The sequence below is a fragment of the Nycticebus coucang genome, chromosome 21 (assembly GCF_027406575.1).
Source record: "Nycticebus coucang isolate mNycCou1 chromosome 21, mNycCou1.pri, whole genome shotgun sequence".
Lineage (NCBI taxonomy): Eukaryota > Metazoa > Chordata > Mammalia > Primates > Lorisidae > Nycticebus > Nycticebus coucang.
Window position 1 is genome coordinate 6,656,740 of NC_069800.1, and position 16,715 is coordinate 6,673,454.

Below are 16,715 nucleotides of genomic sequence, written 5' to 3' on the forward strand. Positions count from 1 at the left end.
AAGAGAAGAAGTGTTGACACAAATAACTATTTGGATGCTTCTCTCAGGAATTATGCTTAATGAAAAAGGTTAAACCCAAAGGTTGCAAGGTTATACCATATGTGATTTTATCTATATAATATTTTTGGAATGGAAAAAAAGTTTAGAATAAATAACAAGTGAGTGATTCAGGGGTTAGAAATGAGGGAAAGATCAGGAAGGAGGGTGGTGTGGTTGGTTATAAATGAGCAACATGTGGTAGCATCGTGTTTAATGTACTGACTTTGGAGTGGATAGGACACATCTGTACACCTGATAGGAGAAATCAAAGATTGGTGCACTGCATCAAATTCAATAGGCTGAGACATTGCACTATAATCGTGCAAAGTTATCATCATTGAGGGGGACCAGGTGTGACAAGCCGAAAAATGGTCCCCCCAAGTGCCATGTTCTAATCCCTGGAACCTGTGAATATGTTCCCTGGGATGGCAAAAGGGACTTGGCAGATGTGATTAAGTTAAGGATCTTTCAATGGGGAGATTATCCTGCATCATTCAGGTGGGTCCAGTGTAAGCACAAGGTTTTTATAAGGGAAAGAAAGGAGGTAGAAAAGTAAGAGAAATGGATGTGAGGATGAAGTAGAGGCTGGAGTGATCCAGTGACTGGCAGAAACCACAATCCCAGGAATGCGGGTGGCCTTCAAAGCCAGAAAGAGTAAGGACACGGATTTTCCCCTAAAGTCCACAGAAAGAAGGCAATCACACCATCCCTTTAATTTTAGTCTAGCAAAACCCACCTTAGATCAATGTTCTCTGGAAATTTCAGATAATAAATTTCTGATGATTTAAGCCACCAAGTACGTGGTCGTGTATATCAGCAGCAACAGGAGACTAAAATAACCTGTGGCATCTCCCTATATTAGTCCTTACAGTTTCATGTAAATGGATAATTATCTGAGTAATATTTTCAATTAAAAACATTAGGAATCTGATCTCCAGTATGAAGAATGCCAATTCAAGTTGCCGTGAAGCATGAAAGCTAAAGAACAGGGAGGTAAAAAATAAGAAATTTCTCCTGTTCGATAACACTTACAGTAACATCTAATAAACAGAATGATTTACTGCCGGTACTTGTACAGCTTTCTCCAACTTTTCTTACTTCCCTCCTTCTAGTACAGTGCAATGGTGAAATGTTGGCCCTCACATCAAAGTGCTTTGATCCATATTCCAGCATTACTCCTAGGGGCTCTGAAACATTGGATGGTTGTTCCAGAATTGGAAATAATAACAGTAATATTTTCCAAGGGCAGATATAAACAATTATTTAGGGGAATGTGTTTGTAGTATGTTGGTACCTAGATTGTAGTATTTCCCTAAATTCTCCACCCAGACCCCTTAACCAGTCTTCATGCTCTGGGCCTTCATCCTCCAGAATTCACTTTTCCCTGCATTAGACAGCCTTTAACAGTTCCCAGTGATCCCTGCAGTGGACAGCCTTTATGGTTCTCAGTGATCCCTGCAGTCGACAGCCTTTAACAGTTCCCAGTGATCCCTGCAGGAGACAGCTTTAGTGGGTCCCAGTGATCCCTGCAGTGGACAGCCTTTATGGTTCCCAGTGATCCCTGCAGGAGACAGCCTTTAACAGTTCCCAGTGATCCCTGCAGTGGACAGCCTTTATGGTTCTCAGTGATCCCTGCAGTCGACAGCCTTTAACAGTTCCCAGTGATCCCTGCAGGAGACAGCTTTAGTGGGTCCCAGTGATCCCTGCAGTGGACAGCCTTTATGGTTCCCAGTGATCCCTGCAGGAGACAGCCTTTATGGTTGCCAGTGATCCCTGCAGTGGACAGCCTTTGTGGTTCCCAGTGATCCCTGGCTTATTGTACCCTCAATGAATCCCCAACAATAAAAAAATAATAATAATTAAAAAAAAAAGAAAGTTTCATTTGGTGTAGTACATAATATAATCCTTTTTATCTCAATGAAACATGAAGATATACATATGTGTGCGCGTGCATGCGCACACACACACACATATATATAGAGAGAGAGAGCTGGTGTGCGCATAAAGAGTTTACAAAAGGGGGAAAGTAATTGAACACCTAGTTTAGACTTTGCTGGGAATCAACACATTACAATTTGCATCATGTATTTATTTTATTCAGAATGCCACAAACCCCTCTGTGAATTTATAATGAATTATTGAATTTCCGCTAAGAAAGTCGCACTTGTGGCTCAGCACCCATAGCTCACATACACCAAGGCTGGCGGGTTCAAGCCAGGCTCCAACCTGCTAAACAACAATGACAACTGCAACCAAAAAATAGCCGGGTGTGGTGGCGGGCACCTGTAGGCCCTACTCGGAAGGTCGAGGCAAGAGAATCGCTTAAGTCCAAGAGTTAGAGGTTGCTATGAGCTGTGACACCACAGCACTGTACTGAGGGCGACACAGTGAGACTCTGTCTCAAAAAAAAGAAAGAAAGAAAGTTGCAATTGTATTAGCATTGAAAGCCAGTATATTACATACAAATAGGAAAAAGAAGTAATCCCACATCATGGAAGAAGGCAGTTAGGCAGTGCTGCAACAGTGTCTTGAAAACTGCTTGTGACACGTGAATTGTTGTGTTTTAAATGCCCTTCCATGACTCAACTGGCCAAGTTATATGGTCCCATTGAATTTGACCCACACCCGTACACTCAGCCTCAGCAGGTATATGGGGATGTTAAAAAAGGAAGAACTTTTCCAAGAACAATAAGTAAAATTAAGAAGGCATTACATTTGTCTTCGTGTTACCATTTTCAGTCTATTTTTTAACCTACAGCCTTCGATGCCCAGAAAGAAAAGTGAGTAAAGGTGTATTGCTGTCCAACAAATCCTTCACGTTCTTCTTCACAATATGTCTTTGTCTCTTCAATGGCTTGTAATGATTATGATCTTGCAGGCACTTCCCATAAGCTATCTGTGCATTATTAATGAAGTTCTATGACGGGAAACGTCCATCACTGCAATGATTCTTGAAAAGCATAGATTCATTCAAACTAACAATGCATATGAGTTTGTCACAGTTTTAACATATGCATTCTTCTTGCAGATGGTTGAAAAAGAAGGTTATCTTCAAAAAGCTAAAATTGCAGATGGAGGAAAGAAACTAAGGTAATAAAAAGTTCTTTGACTCACTTTTATATAACTATGCTAGTTCCTGTATCCTTAACTTGTATCACTGCTATTGTTTGGGAAGCAAGGCCCTATGGTAACAGACTGGTCCCTTTTGCTACCACTATGATCAACATTATTTTTAATATAATTGTAGTTTTTGAAGAAAGGCACAACAGTACATGTTATTACACAGAGCATACAGATATGAAATGCTTCTTGTCCTTTTAAAGTATAAGTTCTTTAAAAAAAATTAAAGGAAGTAAGGCAATGGATCTTGATTTCTGGGATTAACAGATTTTGGAGTAAAAGGACTTATTTGCATTACATAAAAATTTCCTGGAGGGTGCAGTGAGTGTCTCATGCCTGTAATTCTAGCACTTAAGGATTCAAGGCAGAAGGATTCCTTGAGCTCAGGAGTTTGAGAGCAGCCTGAACAAGAGTGAGACCCTGTATCTACAAAAAAAGAAAAATTAGCTAGTGGTGGTGGTATATGCCTGTAGTGCAAACTACTCTGGAGGCTAAATCAGGACAGTCTCTTGAGCCCAGGAGTTTAAGTCTATAGTGAACTATAATTGGGCCACTAGACTTCAGCTTCAGACTGGGCAGCAGAGCAAGACTCTGTCTAAAAAAGAAAAAAACAAAAAAAAAAATCCCTACAGTAAATTAGGGGAGCAATTGTTTAAAGGATGAAGTAGTTGAACTATATTTTTAGATAAGTAAATCAGGACCCTTTCTTACCTCACCAACAGCATGGATAAAAAAATCCTCATGGTTTAATCTCATTTCCCACGTCAACCCTTCACTGGGGCTTGATGGGAGAAAGGAGGTAACATCATTGGTCAATCCTACTCTCCAGCCTCATGCAAAGAAGATGGGGGGTGGGGGGGTGGGGGGGAGGGATATTACAAGAAACCAAGATGATGCCCTACCATGGGGGTTATGTAAAGTATCCTTGCCGATCCATAGCAAACTTTGTAACATCTCCGAGAAGGCAGGGCCAGGAGGAAGCAAAGGACCAGAATAGGGCCCTTCCCCTAACCCACTCACATGAATATGATTTTTGGTAGTTGTGATCATTGTATACTATTGTGTACTTGCTTTATTTGCTTTTACTTTAATATGTTGTTGTACAATTTGCATGCTGCAGTTTAATTTCATATAAACATTTGCAGGCAGTTTCATTATTTCAATCTATTTGTAAACTATTATGCATTCTTTCAGCTTTTCTCACTTAAAGTTATACAAATTTTAGTTTTTCCTTTTTTTTTTTTCCTTGTGTTATCATTACTCTGGGAATGATGTCTAACTGGTTTTATTTTATTTTTTGTTTCTAATCCTCACTTCCATCCCCTTTAGACCTCCAATTTAATGCATTTAATGTGTGTTCATCAAATCCACTTTCATATATATATGTATGTATCAGAATATCTGTGTCACCTTAAAAGTAGTGTGTAGTTGTGTGTATGTGAATGTGTTGTATTGCATAAGCATTTTTGTGTAGTAAATTACATGGTTCTTACTACTTTCATTCAACGTTAGTGTTTGGACATCTTTCTATGGTGCTAGACAGACCTGTGTTTCTTAACCATGGGGAAAATAAGTCATTAGGTGATTTTGTCATTGTGCAAACTTCATAGAGTGTATTTACACAAACATACATGGTATGGCCTATTACACACCTAGGCTGTCGCTCACTCCCAGGCTACACATTTACCATGTTACTACACTGAGCACTGTAGACAATCTTAACATAATTTGTGTGCGTGTGTATCTAAACGTATCTAAACATGGAAAAGGTAAAACATTGTACAATGATGTTACAATGAACAGGATGTCACTAGATGACGGGGATTTTTCAGCTCCATTGTTGGAATATATAGACCAACATCTATATATGGTCTGTGTTTGACTGAGGCATTGTCATACAGTATATGCATGTATTCAAAGCTAGGTCATTTTTCCCAATTACTGCCCTTTGCACCCTGTGCAAAGACACTGTGGTTAATGATGACCTGCATATATGACGGTGATCTCATAAGATTATAATATTGATTTTTACTGTTCCTTGTCTATGTTTGGGTACAGATCTAAACACACTTACCATTGTCTTACAGTTGTCTACAATATTCAGACTGTACAGGTTTGTAACCCAGAAGCCATAGGCTATAGCACAGCCTAGGTGTGTAGTGGGCTATACCATCTAGGTTTGTATAAGGACAGTCAATGGTTTTCATACAATGATAAAAGTACCTAAGCTTAGACACATTTCTCCAAATGTCATTAAGTGACACATGACTATATACTAAATTTTACTTACCCAGTCCCTCAGGTACAAACCCTAAACTTCCTCTAACTCATTCCATCCAAGACAACATTTCAATGAATCACACATATGTGTCCTTTTAACCCGTTAGGAACTCTCAGGGTAATATAGCCAGGAGCACAGATCACTTGGTGTTAAGTTATGTACATTTGTAAATCCACTGAATACCACTGCCAGACTTTCTCCTGAATGAGTGCCCCTGTTCACATAACTGCTCTGCAGTGCAGAAGGGATCTCATTTCCCATAATCTCATCAGCATACGGCATTATCTTACTCTCTTACTTCACTAAATTGGTGGCCATAGAATGTTACCTCAATGTCACTTTTATTTGTATTCTGCTGACTGGTATTGCAGTTGAACAACTTTGTCTGTTTAGAGTCATTCAGATTCTGCATTCTAAGAATTGCCTATTTATAAACTTTGATTATTTTCTATTGAGGTTTTTCCTTTTTTTTATAAATTGAGGAAACTCTTAATATATTTCTGATAACATTTTGACAAATTTTGATATTGGAAATATCTCCTACAAGTTTATGGTGGTTTTTGTTTGTTTGTTTTTATTGTAAATACTTCACATATTGAATATTGTATGTATAATCAACAAGATAATAACATATGCTATCCTACCGTGTTGATGGTCTATAATATACCGAATCATTTCTACTGTCCTTTAAAATTTGATTTTTAAGTTGAGTTCAGTTTTATGCTAATACTTATAATTACAGTGAACCCTCCTACTGCTTATCAATTATTATTTTATATTTTCTAGAGATCAATGCTAAACTTGGACTACTTGATCAAATTACATGACCGTTTTTTTATGACTCGTATTTTGTATTCCCATACTGCTTTACACTTTCATCACTAACACCAAAAATGTTGTTTACTTATAACTTTAAAAATCATGTTTTGATCACATGATTTAATCTTGTTTTAATCACATTTATAATTTAGCAACTAATAATATACCATACTTGGTATAATTTGTATTTTTATGTAAAATTTCCTTTGATAGGCTTTGTAACATTTCTCAACAATCTTTATATCTTTTTATAAATTTTAATGAGTTAATAGGCAATATTAATAGATGCTTACTCTGTCAAGAACTTGGCTAAATGTTTTACAAGTTTTAAGTAACAATTATTAATACAATGTAAACTCTATTATTACTTAGTATTGTACAAATGGAGAGTCTTGGTCACCTGTATTAACCTCTCCTTTCTCCTATTTTATGCAGACTTAGTATGACAGAATTTAGTCCTGCCTTCTGATTGAAATATGTTTGTTTTTTATCTTTTGCTTTCATCTGTTTGAAGTCAAGGACTAAAAATTATCTTTTTATTTCAGGACATCAACTGACTTCAATTTTCACTTAATAAATATCATTTTATTAATTTCTACAACGTTTTCTGCTCATAAATCCATTCTAGATTATCTGTACTTTGTGCTGTTTTCTTATCTTCCATTTTCCTCCTTCTCGTTTTCTCTTTTATTCGTATTTAATTATTTCTATTTCTATCTAAGGAAATTTTGACTGATCCCTAAGTATGAACAGGAGAGGCTCCAAGGAAGATGAATTCTTTGGCTATATCTTACATTCAAAAAAGATCATACATTTAGGCTTATTTTGGAATGAGGTTGTACACATTTCCTTGGTGACACACTGGTAGATTTAAAAGCAGGATATATTCAAGATTCGGCTCTGCACCCATAGCACAGTGGTTACAATGCCAGTCACATACACCAAGGCTGGCAGGTTCGAACCCAGCCCAGGCCAGCTAAACAACCTTGACAACTGCAACAAAAAATAGCCGGATGCTGTGGTGGGCACCTGTAGTCCCAGTTACTTGGGAGTCTGAGGTAAGAGAATCACTTAAGCCCAAGAGTGTGAGGTCGCTGTGAGCTGTGATGCCACAGCACTCTACCAAGGATGACATAGTGAGACTCTATCTCAAAAAAAAAAAAAAAGGAATATATTCAGAATTCAACTTCAATTTTAATTTTGAACATCAAAAATCTACGTCAGTTTTTCTGATTAAGTTTAGGAATTTATTTAAAGATGTCCATCCCCCAAACTGTGAGTAACCCTGTCCTCTCTAAAATTCTACAAGCCCCTAGTAAAGTTAATTTCAATGCACTATTTCAACATGCTCTGCTAGCCTCTCCCTATGCACCCAGTCAGTCCTTCTCCTTAGCCGGCTCCTTTGTATGTCATACTTCTTATTACATGTAGATTCTTCCTCTGTTCTCTTGCTCAGAGAGAAATACTTGGGAGTGAAGACATGGACATAAATATGGGTATTAAAAAAAATGCAGAACAGGGCAGTGCAGTGGTTATGTCTGCTAGTGCCTGCTTTCATCCTAAACTTTGTTTGCTTGAACAATTGTTATTTAGAATGGACTTCCTGTGATACTAAGGTGCCTGCCTAATGCAAACATATCTTTTCTTTAGTATTTTCTGCTCAGGATCATAATAAATGCTTCATGGCTATATCTGTCTTTCTCTATTTCTTGCAACACTGACAGAAATGTGTGTCCTTTATACTTCACTGTCTCTTTAACACAACTTTTAGCAGTCATAAATCATAAGAAGCTTCGAATGTGAGAGAGAAAATACATTTCTAGACCTACCAGTTTGAGAACAAGTCTGAACATTTAACAGTGTCAGAGTGATTTTGCAGTAAATCAGTCAGAGACACTAGAGTAAATCACTTTCACTTCCATCACTGGTGCAGAATCAAATCAAATCCAGCATGACCAAGTCAGGTAAAAAAGGCAGATGGCCCAAATAGGGGAGGCTAAAATTTGCAAAGTAATCACATGTGTGTTTTCCTCTGGCTTTTTTGGTTTGTCAATGTGTTGTTACCTCAAGAAGGCATAAGAGAAGTGAGTGTAGAATATAAAGCTTTGGTGTTTAGAGCAAGCAAATGTGTTAAACCTAGAGCTGAAGCTAACAGATTCTTAGAATGGCAATGAAAAATTTAAGGGCGGTTTTCCATCAAGCTTTCTTCCAGACGAGCAGTGACAAAGTTGCTGTTATTATGTGCTGCCATCCGGTGTTCATTGTGTAGAATGTCAAGCTGATGTCCACACTGAGTTTTTGGTTATTGTTTTATAGGTGCTTTTTGTGTTTGTTTTCAGTTTAGTTTGGTTTTCTTTTTGGCATTTTGCAACTTCACAACTCAAGATCTGTTTTTAGGAAAGTTTTGTGAAGGGTTTCACTTGGATAAATGCCCCACTGATTGCATAAATTATATATAATTGCCCTAATACAAATTTAGTTCTCCCCCCTTCCTAATTGTAGTCAGTACCTTTCTCCCCTCTGAGATGCGATTTTTTTCTGTGTGTCAAAATATTAATAAAATAAACACCTGAATTTCTTGTCCTGGTATCTGTTTCCTGCCCCGAGTCACTAGGATTAATCCTTTACCTGATTTCCTATAAATCTGTCTGGAGACCGGGGACTGCCTCGCTTATTCATGGGACTTTGGATTTACTAAAATTAGATATTTTTTGAACCGTATGTCTTATTTACCCCTTACATCTATCTCACAGCTTGATTTTTATCTCTTCCTGTGAAAAAATAGAAAAGAATGCTCTCCAAGTTGTGATGAAATGTGTGGACCTGACTGGGTATGGAATGGATGGCAGGCGGGGATAAAGGGTTTGCAGGGCAACACCAGGGGACAATCCAGGTCAAGCTAAGAGTGACTTTGCTCCAAGGGAGAAAGAAGGTCTGGCAATTCTTTGGAAACAGTTCTGTGACTCCCTCTCTTAGCTCCTACGTTGAGGCCCCACACAGGCAAGCTGAGCACAACTGAAGGGTGGCTGCATGCCACCTTCTCTGGGGAGGCTGGAATGAGCAGGGGCCTCAGGGTCTAGGAGGCTTGGTGGTTGAACCCCATCTTTATGACTTATTTGCCCTTGGTGAGAATGCAACATCCCTATGCTTCAGTTTTCTCATCCATAATATGAGGTTAAGCCCACCTACTGAAATTATTTGGAGGATTATTTCTTTCCATGATTATTTCCCATCTTTCTATAGTTAGAGGTAAAGTTTTTTATGTATCTCTTATTTTCCTTAATATTTTAAGCCCTGAGAATTGTGTTTAGCATGTTGTAAATGTTTAGCAGGTACTTATGACTGGTTTAGTGATTAAATTACATGATTCATATAGAATACCAGGCGCCATGTGTGGCACACCATGGGGCCCAAAGCAAGCTCATAATATTTGTGTAGGTATGAGACATAGGAAGACCCTTGGAAGAAGCTCAGGGATCAGCCACTAGAATTATATATTGGAAAAATAGCCTAAATGTTCAGGGTTAAATAATTTAGGGAAAAAAGGAATGCTAGCAGTGCTGTATTAAAATAGTAAAGGACAAAGAAGGGAAATTTAACTTTTTTTCTCTTTTTTTCTTTGTCTTTGTTGGTAAACAATAGTCAACACAGAGCAGGAAAAATCTTGATGCATGACCCTTTGAAATTTGAAAATCCATATATACCTGTACTTTTACTCAAAAAACCTTTAATGATCAACTACTGAAGGTCAGATACTGTGCCCCATCCTGGAAAGGACCTAAAAGACCAGAGATGGTGTCTCTCTTTGTGGGTGCAGGGAGACTGGGGGATTAGACGAACTTTTATTATTCTAAAAACAACTTCATTTTAGAAAGGTTTATTTGAAAATTTTTATCCAAAACTGCTAGACTCACCTGTCCTGGCTAAGTCCTTTAAGCTTACAGAAGTTACTAACTTTCTGAGGTGTCACCCAATACACTGAATAGCAGTCACCTATAGTTACTTGGTTGCATATGGAAAATATTAAAGGTTTCACTTGGAGCAAAATCTTGCCAACTGATTCTTCCCATGTTCTCTCCAGGGATGACAATGTCTCACTGTGTTAAGTAACTGAGTGAAAAGGCCATTCCACTGAGATCCTAAGAACTATTCCATCACAATTAGTCAAACATATCAGAATGAGGAATGGACTGAACAGATATTGTACGGACAATGATCAAGCTGCTAGAGTATTTTGTTCAGAGAGGAAGGGTCAGACTTGAGTCATAGGTTAAAAGTTGTTCCCATCAGATGAAGTCTCAGCTACTCCTAGACTACAGGCTCTTGACTCCCTTTCTGGTTTTATGATCCTTACCGAATACAGATGATTTGTTCCTTACTGAGACCAGAATAATCCCTTGTAGGAAAGAGACAGGTTCCACCCAGTTAGGAACATACACCTACTTCTGATTTCTTACGAGGAATAAAACGGTACGTGATCCTACTCCTTGAAACAGTGCAAATTCTAAGGGAAGAGAGCTTGGGAGTGGTGAGTCTTTCCCCTAATTTTCTAATAAGAATAAGGTAAATTAGCTAATGACAGAATTCAGATGGCTGATATTTTGTCACAGGCTGTGCACACTAACTTTTATGATTTAATGATTTCAACCCAAACTATGTTGAAATTTGACATTGACAATATCCTTAACTAAGGTAGTACTGCTTCACCCTTTAAAAAAGTAATGAACAGATTATAAGTTTTGGAGTCAGAAAGACTGGGTTTAACTATAAATATAAAGGTATGACCTTAAGTACATCACCTAAACTCTCTGATCCTCATTTTCATCCATTAGTAAATAAGGACATTATTCGTACCTTATCATTTTTTTTTTTTCCCATGTCACTAACCTGGTGACTGACTGTGCCATTAGGGTCACAGCCAGCGAATAAGGTCAGCAGTTACTCTTCGAGGACTCTAGCACACTAACGTACCTTATCATTTTTTGATTGCGAAGTTAAACCTATGCTAAATGATCAAATTTACAGTAGGAACTCAAAATAACTTATGCTAGTTATTATTTTAAAAGAAATCATGGGGGGAAATGAAATGAAAGAAGGACATCTAAAAGGTTGTCAGCAGCATTTTATTCTTCATTTTGAAATGAACATTCTTTCCAAGCAATAGATTTAAATGCTTTCACTTTTATTCTAATATGATAAAGATAATGTTTACAGTTTACGAACACAAAAAGAAATAGCACTGTATTTAAGGTGTCAAAGCAATTTATATTACTAAAGTTCCAAGACCTGTGGTTCCTACCCTCTCCAGCTCATTCTTCTGTTCACGTAATAAGAACACAGTTCACAGCAGTTCAAAGTCCTAATCAAGAACAATGAGATAATTGAATTTCATGCAACGTTAGTTCTAACCAGTTCCAGTTCCAACTTTAAGGAAGGAGAAGTTTTGCCAGAAAGTTTATAAACGATCAACATCTGAAACAGATTCAAATCAAAACCATTTAACCAGGACTTAACTATAGATAGGACGCAAATAAGGTATAGTATCTCCTTGCCAAAAGATAAAAAATATAGTGGGAAATGTAACAGGCAGGTTAAATATGGATTCGTCATGTGTGAGGGTGTTCCATACTCTCTCATCACATATGGTTAAAATAATAAAATAAGGATGCTCACAGAAGATGCCCAGACTAGACCAGCAGTCTTTCTAACGTTTCTCTTTCTGCTATTTGGGGCCATGTAATATTACAACCTGTAGCATATGAAAGCTATGGCTCCTTCAGTTCACCTTGCAGCTACCGGTACCTAAAAGGAGAAATGAGCAGTAGGGCAGAAGAAAACACCTATATGATTTTCTTCCTGCGTTACTTCTTTACATCTTTTCATTATTTAATTGAAAAATTGACTCTTCATTTAAAGACAAGAGGATCCAAGAACGTGATGTTTGTATTTCTATGTTGGAAAATACACATTGTGTTTCTTGTGTGTCTGTTTATCCTGTTCTTTTTTATAATAACACAATGACGCGTCGTTAAAAAAGCGTCAGACGTGTAAGAGCAACCTAATTCTTGCAAACACTAACCTTGCTGAATCAAAGCTGTCTTTTCATCAAGATCCTAGATTCTAAGAGACAAATGGAAATAAATGACACAAAGTTGTTGAATGGTCATTTAAAAAATATGTTTGTGGGGTTTTCTATTGACCCGAATGAAATCTTTCTGTAAATATTTTAAAAGTTGAATTCAACTATTTTAAAGTTAATATTAAGCCAAAGCAAGCTGCAGCAATATGATATAATGGATAGAAACTTATGTATATTAATCTCCTTAATGCTTTGTCATCTAAAAAGAATACTTTTCACAACACAAACACACACATAGTCTAACTGTACAAATAATGTATGCTTAATGTAGAAAAGTTGGTAAACACCAAAAAATATAAAGGAAAAGAAAAAGCCATGATTTTACTACCTGATTTAAGTATTATCATAGTCAGACTTTTTTCCATGCCAAAGTGCACTCACCAATTCAATAAATATATATTGTGTTTCTATTCTGTCCAAGGCAGTATGCTAGGAACTGCGGATACCTCTATAAAGATGAAATTGTTTTTACCATTTGGGAACTTATTTTTTTAATGGGATAAGAGAGAATGAAATTTTAAAAATATTTTAAAATTTATTATAAGTAATATACAAGGAAGTCATGGAGGCACATTTGAAAAAGCAATATCTTGTCTTTTAATGAATGGAATTAATGATCAGAAGGGGCCTCTTTGCCTACTTTCCCTAGTAATGGAGGCCTGTTCATGTCCATGGTGAATGTATCCCACTTTATAAACTTTCTTACTCTGTAAGCCTACCTTTCTCATCCTCAAAAAACTGTTTCCTGCTTCCTTAAAAATGATAATAATAATCAGAAAGGTTTCAGATGGGTGACGAAGACAGCACAGCATGGAGTTTTGGAGTATAGATTGCATTATGGTTTGCATTAAAATCTTCCCATGTCAGTATTCTTCTGAAGTGTAGGGTTCATTATTTCATTATATGAATCTACCATATGCAATTTACTTAACTAATCTCTTATTTTTTGATATTTTTGGTACAGAATTAACAAATAATGATGTACATTTGTTTCTAAACATACAGCCTTAACAATGAGTGAGATATTTTTCTTTAGAATAAATTTAAATTAATAGTAATGAACACATAAAGGCAAAAGATATGCATATTTTTAAAGATTGTTTTAAAAATATATTGTCAATGGCACTCCAGAAAGGACATACCAGTTTATACTCCCACCTATCGGGTATGAGAGAACCCATTTCCTATACTCTCATTAACCCTAGATGTTATCATTCCTTTTAATCCTGGACAAATTGATGGGCAAAGAGGGAAAAAGTATGCCTCTGTGTTTGTTTGCATTTCTTTGATTTCCAGTGAGATTCAACATTATGAAAATATTTTAAATTAAGCAATGACATATGAGCTGGTTAGTTTTTCATCCTCTGAAATATACTAAACCAATGAAGAGAAGACAAAATGAAGGAAGGGATTCTGATTTCTATTTTTACTTTGCTATTTTTGGCTTGATGTAGAAATATAGACTTTTTATGAGAGCAAGGCACATGGTTACATAAAAATAGGAATTTTAGTAGTTGGAAAAGATTTCAGGAAGATTTATAAATTGAAAAACTTTTACTATAAAGACCATGCTTTTCAGTAATTACAGAATGTCTTTATTGTCACCTAAATTTCATGGCACCTATAGATTTTAATAAAGAGAATACTTCCAGGAAGACTACTTAAAAATAACGATGGTATTTACTCATTCCAAATGTTGCTCATACTGTATCTATAAATGATTTCTTCAACTGATAATGCTTTTTTCCTCTTTGTTTTTTCCTAAGGAAAAACTGGTCTACTTCCTGGATTGTTCTTTCTAGTAGAAAAATTGAATTTTACAAAGAATCCAAACAACAGGCTCTGTCCAATACGGTAAATAATTCTCTATTTCTACTGTTAATCATCTTTTCAGAAATATCGTTGTACTAAAAGTTTGGTTTTGTCAGAAATCACACTAAAACTTCCAAGCTACCAACATCTGAAATCAGATGGAGAAAATGACTCAATAAACTTTTAATCAGATGAAGGGAAATAGAACTTAGTGTCTATTTTATTAAGTGGTGCATTTGGAGAATAATCACAAAATGAGATGAATGGTGAGCAGCTATATAGTAATGTGAAGGTAACACTTCAAATTAAGGTGCCATTTATAAATATGTTATTCTTATTTATGAAATGATCACTAAATGTAGCTACTTGCTCAAATAATGTATTATAAAGAATGTTATAAAATGCATTAGTAATAAATGCTTAACGGATGATACCAAGGGAAGCTGTTTTAAAGAATAAGACATAAATTGTATTAAACCATGTATGTGCATCTTTAACACATGAATTTAAGTTGTTATCTAGCATGCTATAAAGTACTTCAGACATTAATAAATAATAATAAACTATTCATAAATGGCACCTTAATGTAGGGTGTTACCAATGAGGAAACACTCTACGTTAACAAAGTGATTTTTTTCCTTAGTCTAACTGTGACATTCACTATATAAAGCTAACCTTTCTCCACATTTCTGTGATTCCATCTAATGGAGCAAATATAATTTCTGTATCCTGTAGTTATTACAAAGTGAAATTAGTAGGGTTTCTTCATTATACCTGGAGGAGGGCCTCATACATGCCTGCAGAGATTTCACAGTGATAGCTAGCAAGTGGAGGCAATTTGTTGGGGCCAATTCAAGCTCACAACCTTGCTACCCGAGCCAAGAGACACTGTAAGATGTAGAAGACAGTGGACAGGGAACATAACTGACAGCCTCCTGTTTAGGAAGGACTTCATAGCCCACTGGCCTGATGGACAAGGAGAGGGGTCGCCTGGCAGGAGTAAACCACAATAAACTAATTTATATTTGGCAGGTAATAAAACGATGGTAAATTCTTTGCTCTCCAGCCACTGTTGTGTTTGCTATGTAATCCTCTTTAAATAGGAAATAGAAAATCATTTGCTAGAAGATTTTTTTTTTTTAAAGAAGATTTTAGCAAGAACAAAAGGTAGCTTTTGGCTTGCTTCTGATAATTGCAATAGCCCTTATCCCCAGGTGGTGTGCTGATTTTGGAGTCTCAGTGTGGGCCAATCTGTAAACTAATTATGAATAAATTAAAAATATATCTCGGTTCTTTGTATTTTTAATTCAAACTGCCTGAGAAATTTGTTTTAGTATTTTGTTTTGTTTTTATTTTTGGCTACAGGAAGGTTGACATAATCTTTTTAAGAAAAATAAAGTATAGCCAGGCGTTGTGGCGGGCACCTGTAGTCCCAGCTACTTGAGAGGCTGAGGCAAGAGAATCACTGAAGCCCAGGAGTTGGAGGTTGCTGTGAGCTGTGTGAGGCCACGACACTCTACCGAGGGCCATAAAGTAAGACTCTGTCTCTACAAAAAAAAAAAAAAAACTAAAATTTTAAAAAAAGAAAAATAAAGTACCCCTAAGGGCCAGGCACAAAACAACTCCCATCCACTTGCAGGTCCTTTGTCTTCCCTTTGAATAAGTTCTAAAGAGGAAGTCAGGAAGGAAGGAAAGTGGCTGGCCTTGCTGAGTTAGGCTGCTGAGAAGATGATCTTCATCCTGCTGAGTGAAAAGAATTCCACTGGGAGGAGAGTTTATGTGAATGTGTGGGATAATGGGAGAGATTAGATTCCATAGTAAAGCATTGGTTTATTTTTATTTTATTATTTTAATCTCTTCCTAACAGGAGATATAATTACCAGCTGTTTAATTTTATACAGGTGAAAGAAAACTCCTTTTTAGATTGGAGGCAAACCCTGCAAGTTAGTTTACTAATTGCATCCCTCTAGTTCAACCTTCAGAATTATTGTAAATTGACAATAGACTTGACTTATAGAGGAAATTGGTTAACGTTTTTTTGGCAGTCCATATTTATTACTTTTGGCCCTGTTTTCAATGCTTTGTACAGTTTCTCCAAAGCATTCATTGTCTTCAAAGTGAATTCAGGGCAGGAACTAACTGTTTTGTGGTAATGAGGAAGAGAATTACAGATTCGATTCATGTTTGTACTGCTGGAATTGTCTTGCTAGTCAACTTCTTGGATTCGTTTCTAACCAAGTATTAAAGGCCTAGTGGGATAGCCCACATTACCAGTTCTAGTCTCAGAGAAATGATAATGATGACTGCCAGGCCTTGATTAAAGATGCTGTGGTTTTATTTTGGATGGGATTTATGCCCAGGTTTCTGAATTTCTCTTGCAACCCTTTATGCATGTCCTGGTGTTGTTAATTGTGCTTCTGGGAAAGTCTGTCCTTTCCTCCAAGGGATTGATAGAAGTTGCCTGAGTGAGTTAGGAAGGTGATTTAAAAGAGTAAGTGGCATTTT

At 36.6% G+C, this 16,715-nt stretch overlaps 1 protein-coding gene and 1 pseudogene across 1 annotated transcript in view; one reads left to right on the plus strand and one right to left on the minus strand.

Annotated features, from left to right (window-relative positions):
- The first annotated feature begins 3,000 nt into the window (after nt 1-3,000).
- Nucleotides 3,001-16,715, plus strand: part of LOC128574194 (rho GTPase-activating protein 15-like) — a 35,645-nt gene continuing 21,930 nt past the window's right edge. The window contains exons 1-2 of the mRNA XM_053574845.1: nt 3,001-3,129; nt 14,165-14,252. Coding sequence (XP_053430820.1) covers nt 3,068-3,129; nt 14,165-14,252 — 150 coding nt within the window. The 5' untranslated portion in view covers nt 3,001-3,067. The remainder of the gene's footprint in view (nt 3,130-14,164; nt 14,253-16,715) is intronic.
- LOC128574359 (uncharacterized) lies at nt 11,134-11,239 on the minus strand (annotated as a pseudogene).